Source organism: Oncorhynchus masou, chromosome 13 (genome assembly GCF_036934945.1).
Source record: "Oncorhynchus masou masou isolate Uvic2021 chromosome 13, UVic_Omas_1.1, whole genome shotgun sequence".
NCBI lineage: Eukaryota > Metazoa > Chordata > Actinopteri > Salmoniformes > Salmonidae > Oncorhynchus > Oncorhynchus masou.
In genome coordinates this window covers 14,429,390-14,442,077 of record NC_088224.1, presented here as the reverse complement: position 1 = coordinate 14,442,077, position 12,688 = coordinate 14,429,390, and the positions used below count along the sequence as shown (strand labels likewise).

Genomic DNA, 12,688 nt, shown 5'->3' with positions numbered 1-12,688 from the left:
TGTCAGCACTCATTTGATGGGTACTACATAGACAAGAAGGCTCGTAGCAGCGAAGCAGATCAGAGCCAGGGGCAATGCAACAACATGAAAAGATGTTAGTAAACCCCACACTGAAATTTAACTATATTACCACAAGACTGTGTTAGCTCGCCAAGCTAAAGCATTCACTCACAGAGCTAATGCAAATCTTCAGATATCAGGCAAGGACATACTGTATTACATCATTCAAGCATGGTTCACTGAACCACCTGCAACTTCACCCTCTGACCCCCTCTTCTTCGCTTAGAACAATCCAAGTCAAGGTACCAACCAGCGGGGAATCGAACCTGCATCCTCTGCACCACAAGACCAAACCAAACACCACCATTACATATAGTTGTTTATAAGATTAAATCCTGAAATTAAGTTTTTGCCTATGTAGGCCTACATTCAACTGTTAGACGTGTTCAGTCTGTGCATTGGTCAGGACAATGGAGGACTCTATCTGATGAGACAGTTGACAGACTGTAGTAGTCTGGAACGTGGTTGCATTGCACAATGTTCTTGTTACACTGACCTTGATATATATAAAAAGTTTAATCCAGTGCTGTTGTACAACACAATTTCCCCCAAAACAACGTGATCTCTGTCTGTACCATAAAGGCAACATGAGTACTTTTAAGATAATCTAAAGGCCTATTGATATAAAATCTTGACTTGTCTGCATATATCATACGTTATAGGTGCTCCCTTCATAAACGGTGTTGAACGTGTCACTCAGCACAACCCAAAAGATAGGTAGGCCTACGTATCTATACTGTCCATTACAGTTGGTGAGTCCATAAATGATACAGTCCATAGATATTCCTCTGCACAATAAAGACGATACATCATGATTCAGGTGTATTCTAGGCCTATGTGGGACACTATACATTAAAAAGACATTCAATACCCTCCCCACTTGAATAAATCCTGTCTGTTATGTGCTAGTCATAGGGTCTGATTCTTCATGGTGATGGAGAGCTCTAGAAATGGCAGCTGATAGGCAATTTACAATGTGGGCACCAAACGATCATATTCAATAGTATCTGAGAGGACACTGGAGACCTGAGAGTGTTTGCTCTTATGTCATCACATCGTATTCAAAACAGATTATTACAGTGAAAGTCGAGATGTATCAGGTCGAGATGTATCAAGTCGAGATGAATCACTATGTCTTGTCTTGAAAAATAAAACTGTGATTTTTTAATTAGTATCAAAAATAACTCAAGGATCTGTATGTTGTTTAATAAACAGTAAATAAAAAATAGTTATGTTAATGAGTTCGTTATAATGTGTTAACAGTCTCATGGACTTTCCCCAAGAAGGTTCACTGCCCCCGTTGTTGATATACATATTTTTTGCTGTACGAGGTTCCCTACTGTACAGTGAAGTGAGGACACAGTCTTTCAGTCCTTGGGTTGGAACCCTAGTAGTCCAGTGCACCCAATGGGCTTCCTCCCTATGCACATGTAAATCAGACAATACCAGCTTTCAAAGGCTTTTCAGGCCAATGTTTGCCTTGAAACGATCTCTCCAAACGGCCTGATCAGCCGCTCCATAATGAAAGAGAGAGAGAAACGTCTAATTATCTTTTAACATTTAAAGAGAGAAATCCTTTTAGTGAGAGCAGACAGAGGACCCCTTTGATTTCTGGGCCGGAGAAGGCTTAAATAACAAAGCAAGAGGACGTGTGAGATGTAACTGTACTACAGGGGGACTACGTTCTCCTGTAAGTCGCTCTGGATAAGAGCGTCTGCTAAATGACTTAAATGTAAATGTAAATGTTTATCAGCACTCTAACCTCTGTTCTGCTCTGGAGAGGAGCCTTCCTTTTTGCGTCGGCTCCCGATAGAAAGCCAGGAAAGGTAAAACCCAGATGGTAAGACTTCGTGTCTTGTCTAAGGAAGGCCAATTCATTTCCATTAGCATTTGTTCCTTCTGATAAAAAGCAAAATAACCCGGCAGATCGGATGACGACGGTGGACGAGATGAGAATGGGAGGGGGGAATCACAAGGGCATTAGTCTTAGCGGCATGAGCTTGTGAAATCGACGCTGTCTGGTAGTGGGGTGTTCTTTTCCTCTTTTCCAGGTTATTTTGGATGCACATGAGACTTTATCGTAGTCTGGGGCTCAAAGTTGCCTTTATTCTCCAGAGAGTAATGCCCGTGTTGCCGTTGTCTGGGTTCACAATGAGTTCACATAGCTACTATTACACTATACTTGACTTATTCACTGAAATTGCTATCTGTATTGTGCTGGAGAAGGTTTTCAGTCATTAAAAGCTGGTTTTGTTGAAAAAGTGCTATCTCATTTTCACACATCAGACATGCAATTGGATTTGTTACTAAGTTATAATTCTTAACTGTACTTTACGATTGTATCTGCTGCTGAAAATGGAACCTGTTATTTTATTTTGTGTGTAATATATTTTGTTTGTGACTCTCTTTATAATTCTTATAAAAAAAAGAAGAAGAAAAACAGACTTCCAATTGGATTTGACATCTGTGAATCAAAAGCCTGCATATACTATCCTTAGGTCAGTAAGGGCCTGGGGCCCTTTTCCATAACTCTCGTGACTATATAAGCTACCCTGAGGCTACAAAGTTTGCATTGCAAGGCGAGATCCTACTTCCACGTTCCCTGCACTTAAAAACTAGTATAAGTTATGTAGAGAGTTTGAAGAGGAATACCAAATGATGAATAAAATCTGCCTGTGCCAAGCTGAGCCTGTTGTTAAGTTTGATAGAATCATGGTTCAGCCTATCAAGCCCATCTACGGATACTAGCTCCTTAGGATTATGTTAGAATGAAACAGACCCTTGTAACCTTATTTCACCAAATGTTTGGACCAAAATCAGACCATTTATCCTGACCTTCCCCTAGTCTGGGTTTGCCTTACTTGTTAAATTGGGTTAACATTTCAGTCCAGGATCCCTGTTTGGGACCAGGGAATTCCCCTACCAAGATGCTGCTGTCCACTAGCCTCAAGTGCAGGAAAGTACACACATTTCTCAGGAGAAGTAGTGAGTGTAATCCTGGCCAGGTGGTCTGATATGGACAGAGACTGTTCAAAGCTTCCCCTCATCAGGGAACCAAATGGTACTCTATTCCTTATTTAGTTCACTACTTTATTGGCTCTGGTCAAAAGTAGCGCACTAAACAGGGAATAGATTACTATTTGGGATGCAGATCTAGCAATCATTCCACTATGCTTTCCACTATGACCTCACTACTTGGCACAGGTTCCCAACACCCCCTCAGAGAGTAACTGTAGCGTACAGGCTGAACTTTAAAGGGACTGTAGTGTAATGTCTCCTTCAGATAAAAAAACACACATAGAAAAGAGAGGGGAAAAGGAAGTTCGAGATACTCCCATGTAACAATAGGGTTTCTGTGATATTTATGTGTGCCTTTTGGGGGAATGAGAGATTCCTTTGAGAGAATGTATGTAGGTAGGAGACATACAAATTCTTACATTAAACCACGCAATGAAATCCAATAGGTATGTCACCGTTTTCTCCTCTTTCACAGGTTGTCCACAATAAGCAGGCCACTCCTCCTTCCATCCCCAATGGGTGTTGGGACAGGTATAAAACACCACCACCCCCTTCTGCATCAGGACCAGTTGAAGTGCAATATTGACACCTTTACAGTACAATTCAGGATCCAGACTCTAACCTCAAGGCATGTTGACCAGGTAAGTCAATTATCATTACTATGAGCATGTTTGAGGGTTATTAAATGTATGATGCAGAATGTGCCATGTCTTAATGGATGCTACGTGATTTTAATGAGGTTTACATCTTTAATTTGAATGTTATTTGACGCATTTAACCTCTTTTTGATGCCACTATGCTTTTGCAATGAAACATAAAATAAAAAATGTAGGTGGGGGTGGCGCCAAGAGTGTGAAAAGTTGTCATCAAGGCAAAGGGCGGCTATTTGAAGAATCTTAAATATAAAATAGATTTAGATTTGTTTAACATTTTTTTGGGTTACAACATGAACATACAACATATGTGTTATTTCATAGTTCTGATGTCTTCACTATTATTCTACAATGTAGAAAATAGTAAAAATCAAGACAAATCCTTGAATGAGTAGGTGTTGTAAAACCTTTGACCGGTAGTGTAGGGTTTTCAATAGAACGTTGATTTAAAGTGCACCATTAACATGCTACATTGATTAAGGAACTGGGTACGCTCTCAGGTCAATGTGAAAAGGTTGTGGACAATTTCAGAAGTCCTTCGGCTGGCACTTCAACTGAAATATTCATCAAACAGACAGTTGATTAGAAGGATTTGGTGTCTGATTGGAAATTGGAATTCAGAATAACAGATGATCTTAAAATAATAGGCATGCAGTACCAAATTGAAAGAGTCTGAAATAGAGAAGCTGTCAAGGCCAGTGATCAGCACTTAGCACCCTAATCTGCTCCAGGGCCACTGTACTAATATGGCTGACCCTGTTAAACAACACATTTCACTGCACCTATCGGGTGTATGTAATAATACAAAATATAAATAAATACTATCTTGTCTGCAATTTGCAGAGCAAAATTGGTTTTAAATTCCTCTTTTGAAATTCTGTTCACAGGAATTTTCTCATCCTCTGCTCTCTGGCAGCTGTGCTAGTACAAGCTGACCTCGATACTAATAGCAGTAAGTATTGGCATAATGACTGAATACAGTAACACAGCTGCTGAATCAAACAGTATGTACAGTAACATTAGCAGAAAGTAATTCATTGTTAATAATTAGTCATTTACAGTATCTTGTGTGTCTCGTGTGATACTTTCAGATCATGCTGCCCAAGCCATGTCCACAGGTAATCACAGACGTCTGAGCTACGTTCTTCTTTTGCTGAACTTCTATGCTGACCTTTGTGCAACTTTAAAATCATTCCAATTAATAGCCCATGTAAAGAAAGACCCATTGCTGTCTTATTCTGAACCATACTGCCTTTTCTAAAAACAGATAAGGACTCAACCTCTGATGAAGCACCAACTGGTAAGAGCATCATCACCTCGTTGGCTGACTATATACAACCAATGCTCAGTAAGCCTAGTCTTATCTATAATCCGTGGTCAATATACCCATTCATAACGGTAAATCTCTGCTTCTTCCACAGAGATCATGAACGCCATCTCCTCGGACCAGTCTAACCGTGAGCACAGTAGAGAGGGGAGGGGTGTGTTGTCCGACCTATGGGAGAGGGGAAGCTCTGGCCTGGTTCTAACTCTGGCAGGGAGTGTGCAAGTGCACACATTGGGAAGAGAGTGCACGATTGGAATGCAACCTATCGTCCTCAGTAAATATGGGTGGGTCTTGTAGTCTTGACTAGCCCAGGTCAGATGGTTGTTTGTCAGCTGAGTCACGTACCAGGTAAGCATTTCACTGTTGTATTCGGCTCATGTGACAAATAATATTTGATTTGATTTGAGTCACAGACCCCACCCCTTGTGACACGAGACTGGGTACACTTGCTTGTAAACTCAGGCAGGTTGAGACTGGTTACTCGAAAGTCAAATAAATCAATTTTCTCAGGAGAGTGGAAGTACAACAGTGGTGTAACTATGGCCACTGTGTGTAAGGGATAAACAGGTAAACCATGCACTCGGAAAGTTACGTTTTTGATTATTTGTTGTTGTTAGAATGAGCTGAATTAACATGTTTTATCTACAAATCTATGCCAAAGAAGTGATGTTAAATGACTGGTTCGAGAACATGCTGCCTGTCACCTTTGTGATAGCCTGCTCTTGGGATAACGTGAGGTTTTGTTTTGTGCATGGATGTTCCGGAGTGTTCCTGAGAAGACCAGAGAGATATCACTGCCTCTCGGTGTAGATTGGAGTCAAAATCACAGACACAAATATAAGTGACCTATGGGAAGGGCTATTCAAACCGACTAGCCAAAATCAAAAACTCCTCCTTAACCCCTAACCAACCCCTTAACCCTGTCCCTTACCCTAAACCAATTGTAACAAATTCTGAAATTGCATATCAGTTTTCATGTCAGAAAAGTCTGTGTATCCCTTTCAATGACTCAACCAAAACAGAGAAATGCTGGAACGTTTTGTCCTACACCTCCATCTAGTGGTAATTATTATATCTTGCAACATTTCCTCAGTATAGGGAAGCTTGCTGGCAGACAGTAACATTTGTTTCATAAATGTTGAAGCAAGGCAATATGGTGATGTTGTTTCTTAATTTTGCTTATGCCATTTTTGTGCAATTTGTTAATAGATAAGCCACAGTATTACAATGGAGTGACTGCTGGTAGGGACTTTTAATTCTCTGGTGTAGTATAATAGCAGATTAGCAAATACCACAACATTAAACACAATGAAATGTGATGTCTTTGAAATGAACTAAACATTATTTAGACAAAAAATGTATGCCTCGCTCTGTAACACGTCAACATGTCTCATCTTAGATGTAAGCAGCACAAGTGTAGAAGTTGGACAAGATGGTGAGTTTACGTCGTTCTGTATTCACAATAAAACTACTGAATGAATATTGGTAAACAAAAATGAAGAATGAAGGAATAAACCTAATTGTGTGGATATCTAAAGTATTAGTTTATAATTTGTTTCCCGACAGCTTCTACACCTAACGGGGACCTAACTGGACCTGGTAGGTGTCTTCTTGATATGTGTAGGTATATAACACCTATATCGGATTCATTTAGTAAACTATGAGAAGAAACAAAGAAAATATGAATGTATGAAAATATGAATATTGACGTGATTGCTTCTTTTCCAATAGGTGGCACGACAAACAGTGTTGAGGACCGTGAAGGTAAAATACTGCAATCACAAACACACACATGCACACACCCTGTCAATACAAAGCACAAATATCTCAGTTGTATCATTCTAGATATTAAAAGTGGATTTCAAAAAAACCGGTGCATGACAAACCAGTCAAATGTGTGTAAAGTTCCACAATTAAGTTTCACATGACCTATTTTTCAGAGGATGAGAGCTCCGATGAAGGTGTGAGAATCGTTCCTCCACCTCCTCCTCCTGCTGCTCCACAACAGAAGTCACGGAAGTTAGTTGGGCCAGCAGGTGGTAACCGAAGAAAGGCAGAAGCACCAAAACAGAAGAGGAGATCACGGCCCTCTCATCGTCAACCCTGAAACGCCACAAGCACACACAAAGGCAAACATTTAATTTTAGTGATTATGTAGAAGAAGAAAAAACATGTTGTATCTTATTACTGTGTATGCCATAACATGGATGTGTACAGAACCGTTCACACATGATGAAGCTGTTTTCTGTATCTTGGGCTGTAAAACAAAGTCAGCATGACATGGCATATTGTTTACTTTAACACCTGTGGAACAACTCAGTGGTAGGTTCAACACAAACTTATGGGGCCTTTCTCTGTGAATAAAATGTACCATTGCATTTACCATTTAATGTGATTACATGACAACAGGCCCAAACACCAGTCTGAGACCAGTTCACGCATCCATTAAAATCCAGGACGAGGCATGCTTTTTGCAGCATCATGACTTGACACTGACCTTGAGAGCCAATGAAACTGCTCTAAATTCACCAACCTGTTTCAAAATAGAAAGGACCTCCCTCACATGGAAATAAACAAAGCAACAAAAAAAACGTCCTCTCACTGTCAGCTGCGTTTACTTTCAGCAAACCTAACATGTGTAAATATGTGTATGAACATAACAAGATTCAATAACTGAGACATAAACTGAAGAAGTTCCATAGACATGTGACTAACAGAAATGGAATAATGTGTCCCTGAACAAAGGGGGGGTCAAAATCAAAAGTAACAGTCAGTATCTGGTGTGGCCACCAGCTGCATTAAGTACTGCAGTGCATCTCCTCCTCATGGACTGCACCAGATTTGCCAGTTCTTGTTGTGAGATGTTACCCCACTCTTCCACCAAGGCACCTGCAAGTTCCCAGACATTTCTGGGGGGAAGGGCCCTAGCCCTCACACTCTGATCCAACAGGTCCCAGACCTGCTCAATGGGATTGAGATCTTGGCTCTTCGCTGGCCATGGCAGAACACTGACATTCCTGTCTTGCAGGAAATCACACACAGAACGAGCAGTATGGCTGGTGGCATTGTCATGTTGGAGGGTCATGTCAGGGTGAGCCTGCAGGAAGGGTATCACATGAGGGAGGAGGATGTCTTCCCTATAACACACAGTGTGGAGATTGCCTGCAATGACAACAATCTCAGTCCGATGATGCTGTGACACACTACCCCAGACCATGACGGACGCTCCACCTCCAAATCGATCCCGCTCCAGAGTACAGGCCTTGGTGTAACGCTCATTCCTTCGACGATAAACGCGATCCCGACCATCACCCCTGGTGAGACAAAACCTTGACTCGTCAGTGAAGAGCACTTTTTGTCAGTCCTGTCTGGTCCAGCGACGGTGGGTTTGTGCCCATGGGTGACGTTGTTGACGGTGATGTCTGGTCAGGACCTGACTTACAACAGGACTACAAGCCCTCAGTCCAGCCTCTCTCAACCTATTGTGGACAGTCTGAGCACTGATGGAGGGATTGTGCATTCCTGGTGTAACTCGGGCAGTTGTTGCCATCCTGTACCTGTCCCTCAGGTGTGATGTTCGGATGTGTTGATCCTGTGCAGGTGTTATTACATGTGGTCTGCCACTGTGAGGACGATCAGCTGTCCGCCCTGTCTCCCTGTAGCGCTGTCTTAGGCGTCTCACAGTACAGACATTGAAATGTATTTCCCTTGCCACATCTGCAGTCCTCATTTCTCCTTGCAAGGACCCTGGACATCTTTATTTTTGTGTTTTTCAGTGTCAGTAGAAAGGCCTCTTTAGTGTCCTAAGTTTTCATATCTGTGACCTTAATTGCCTTCCATCTGTAAGCTGTTTGTGTCTTAACGACCGTTCCACAGGTGCATGTTCATTCATTGTTTATGGTTCATTGAACAAGCTTGGGAAACAGTGTTTAAACCCTTTACAATGAAAATCTGTGAAGTTATTTGGATTTTTACAAATTATGTTTCAAAGGCAGGGTCCTGAAAAAGGCATGTTTCTTTTTTTGCTGAGTTTACCTCCATTTCTAAGGGAGCGCACACACTGCACTGAATGTCCATGTGCCTTTCATCTGCTGTTTGTTTACTGCTCGTTCACCGCGCGTTTGACTGCCAACATTTCTACATGTAGAATCGGTTAGCAAATTATGCCTGGTGGTCAGAGGTGCTAAGTACTCTCAGCGGTCAAACGCTACTGGTCTGTCTACACTAGACTCTTGTATTTTGATTATTAGCCAGTTGGTGGAAATATGGAGTTACGAACTAAGACAAATAACTGTCCTTAGCTAAGGTGAAAAGACTAGATTTAATTTATCAACTTTATTTTTCATCATCAATTACAGAAAATTGTTAAAGAAATCGCAGAATCTCTCTCAGAGTTGAGGACAATACAGTACATTTGACTGATGCTGCCTACCGGAAGGCTGTTAAACTGTACTCAGTCTTGGCATAGATTTAGTGGATAACCTAAAAATAACCCTGCTCTCCAACACAAAGCCAGTGTTTCAATCCAAAGTGTTTCTTAGTTTTTTCTAATCCACACTTTTATACACACAGTATTTGACACATTATGTATTAAACATGTTTGATGAAAATACATATCAAAACATGTTTAAGTGTAAACCTCTGTCACTTACATGGGGTGGCAGGGTAGCCTAGTGGTTAGAGTGTTGGACTAGTAACCAGACGGTTGCAAGTTCAAATCCCCGAGCTGACAAGGTACAAATCTGTCATTCTGTCAACATTTCTACATGTAGAATCAGTTTGCACTCGGTTAGCAAATTACAGCTGGTGGTCAGAGGTGCTAAGTACTCTCGGTGGTCAACCCACTGTTCCTAGGCCATCATTGAAAATAAGAATTTGTTATTAACTGACTTGCCTAGTTAAATAAAGGTAAAATAAAAAAATAGCTGAGTCCCAAATCTCTAAATAAACTTCTTTGAGCAAAGTGATATTTCTACTTGACTGATTTCCATTCTTGAACCATGTCTGATTGTTAAAAATGAATCAAATTGAGATTGTATTCATACATAACAAACAGGATTAAAAAATGGTGCTTTATTTACAGTAAATGGCATTGATTAGCTGGCATTTCAGAATGCTATTCTTATTCTGGTTGACATGTAAAATCTTGATAGAACACCCCCATGTTCGACTTTAAATCATTTCTAACTGTTTCAAGGCAGTGTATCTTGAAATGGAAATTAGACATGCAAATATGAGGATGAAAGTAGACCCAAGTACAATGCTAATATTATTTAATTAATTGTATTACCATTTTCCATCTTATTATATACTGTAAGTGGTCTTTTTGGTACAGTTCATACAATTAAGTGCAACCATATTTTGTGTTTACAATGGGGGTGTTGCACACTGCTCTCTGTTTCTGACCTGAAGCTTCCTGTGTTCTGAATACCAATCCTGGAGTCACTGCTTTGTTTCTGACCTGAAGCTTCCTGTGTTCTGAATACCAATCCTGGAGTCACTGCTCTGTTTCTGACCTGAAGCTTCCTGTGTTCTGAATACCAATCCTGGAGTCACTGCTCTGTTTCTGACCTGAAGCTTCCTGTGTTCTGAATACCAATCCTGGAGTCACTGCTCTGTTTCTGACCTGAAGCTTCCTGTGTTCTGAATACCAATCCTGGAGTCACTGCTCTGTTTCTGACCTGAAGCTTCCTGTGTTCTGAATACCAATCCTGGAGTCACTGCTCTGTTTCTGACCTGAAGCTTCCTGTGTTCTGAATACCAATCCTGGAGTCACTGCTCTGTTTCTGACCTGAAGCTTCCTGTGTTCTGAATACCAATCCTGGAGTCACTGCTCTGTTTCTGACCTGAAGCTTCCTGTGTTCTGAATACCAATCCTGGAGTCACTGCTCTGTTTCTGACCTGAAGCTTCCTGTGTTCTGAATACCAATCCTGGAGTCACTGCTCTGTTTCTGACCTGAAGCTTCCTGTGTTCTGAATACCAATCCTGGAGTCACTGCTCTGTTTCTGACCTGAAGCTTCCTGTGTTCTGAATACCAATCCTGGAGTCTGCCAATATGAGTCTTATGCTTTTCTCCAGCGTAGAATTACTCTGGCATGCACTGTTTTACCATTTCCAAACTACATAGTGTATATATTTGACATTAGTGACCCCATTACCTGTGTGACTGCACAGAAAGTGGGTGACCCTACTCCAGGTTGCTTCTAGTGTAATGGGATCTTTCAGCAACGTGAAATATAGTCCGACTTTTAATCCCCACACTGAGTCATCAGAGTTATGAACCACCAATACAACAACAGAATTACCTGTTCTATTCCCTCCATAAAGGTCAAGCCATTCTCAGTCACACACTGAAGCTGATACTCACCCGCTACTGGACACCCCTGACTGTTTCCCTGTGACATCTGCAGTCCGATACGTTCAACTTCTGGTGCCGGCATGAGCCCTTTTCGGATGGATAAGCCCCTGGATCCGGCCCCTCCTCAGAGAGGGGCAACCAGGGTCTACTTTCTCTCTCAGCCGAATCCCACACCACCATGCAAGAAGGTTTAAGAGGACAAGCCTCCAAGCCTATCTTATGAGGCATTAAGACTACCTCCACTCCCCATCCTTCACTCCATCCTCGCAGATCTTATATTTTCTTTGAGGGGTTTGACTTCTAAAGTGACACACAAACACACACCGGCAGGACAAAACAACACTCAGCCCGGTTCCTCCAGATTCTGTCGACCTTTTATGGGTCACTGGTCTCCGGTGTCACCTTCCTTTGCTGGGTTTCCCCCCGCTTCGCTGCGACCACAAAACGGCCTGTGTTGCAGGTATATCTCAGTGAGGAGAAGGCTCTATGTTTATCTCTCTGTACCACCTCAGTGTGTTTCTTGGTTGTATTAGAATGTTTCATGAAAGGTTGTAAAGATTTGCAATATTTGAAAGAGGTTAACGACAAACCTATCCTGCCTTATACAGTGCATTTGGAAAATATTCAGACCCCTTGATTTTTTCCACATTTTGTTATGTTACATCCTTATTCTAAAATAGATTAAATAAAAAATGTTTGTCATCAATCTAAACATAATACCCCATAATGGCACAGCGAAAACAGTATTTTTGAAATTCTTGCAAATGTATTAAAAATTTAAAACAGAAGTAACTCATTTACCTAAGTATTCAGACCCTTTACCTATGAGACTCGAAATTGAGCTCAGGTGCATCCTGTTTCCATTGATCGTCCTTGAGATGTTTCTACAACTTCATTGGAGTCCACCTGTGGTAAATTCAATTGATTGGACATGATTTGGAAAGGCACACACCTGTCTATATAAGGTCCCACGTTTGACAGTGAATGTCAGACCAAAAACCAAGCCATGAGGTCGAAGGAATTGTCCGCAGAGTGAGACAGGATTGTGTTGAAGCACAGGTCTAGGGAAGGGTACCAAAACATTTCTGCAGCATTGAAGGTCCCCAAGAACACAGTGGCCTCCATCATTCTTAAATGGAAGAAGTTTGGAACCACCAAGAGTCTTCCTAGAGCTGGCCACCCTGCCAAACGAAGCAATCGGGGGAGAAGGGCCTTGGTCAGGGAGGTAACCAAGAACCCGATGGTCACTCTGACAGAGCTCCAGAGTACCT

At 41.5% G+C, this 12,688-nt stretch overlaps 1 protein-coding gene across 1 annotated transcript; it reads left to right on the top strand.

Annotated features, from left to right (window-relative positions):
• The first annotated feature begins 3,563 nt into the window (after positions 1 to 3,563).
• Positions 3,564 to 7,633, top strand: si:ch211-133n4.6 (uncharacterized protein LOC797776 homolog). Its single transcript, XM_064982572.1, has 9 exons — positions 3,564 to 3,719; positions 4,619 to 4,683; positions 4,823 to 4,849; positions 4,999 to 5,031; positions 5,153 to 5,188; positions 6,458 to 6,493; positions 6,625 to 6,657; positions 6,790 to 6,822; positions 6,999 to 7,633. The coding sequence occupies exons 1-9, from the start codon at positions 3,709 to 3,711 to the stop codon at positions 7,163 to 7,165; spliced, it is 441 nt and encodes a 146-aa protein (XP_064838644.1). The 5' UTR covers positions 3,564 to 3,708; the 3' UTR covers positions 7,166 to 7,633.
• Positions 7,634 to 12,688: the final 5,055 nt, after the last annotated feature.

Coding starts and splice junctions, on each gene's coding strand:
- si:ch211-133n4.6 (XM_064982572.1), top strand. Junction 6,494..6,624: donor TGTAGAAGTTGGACAAGATG/GTGAGTTTACGT, acceptor GTTTCCCGACAG/CTTCTACACCTAACGGGGAC. Junction 6,823..6,998: donor CAGTGTTGAGGACCGTGAAG/GTAAAATACTGC, acceptor CCTATTTTTCAG/AGGATGAGAGCTCCGATGAA.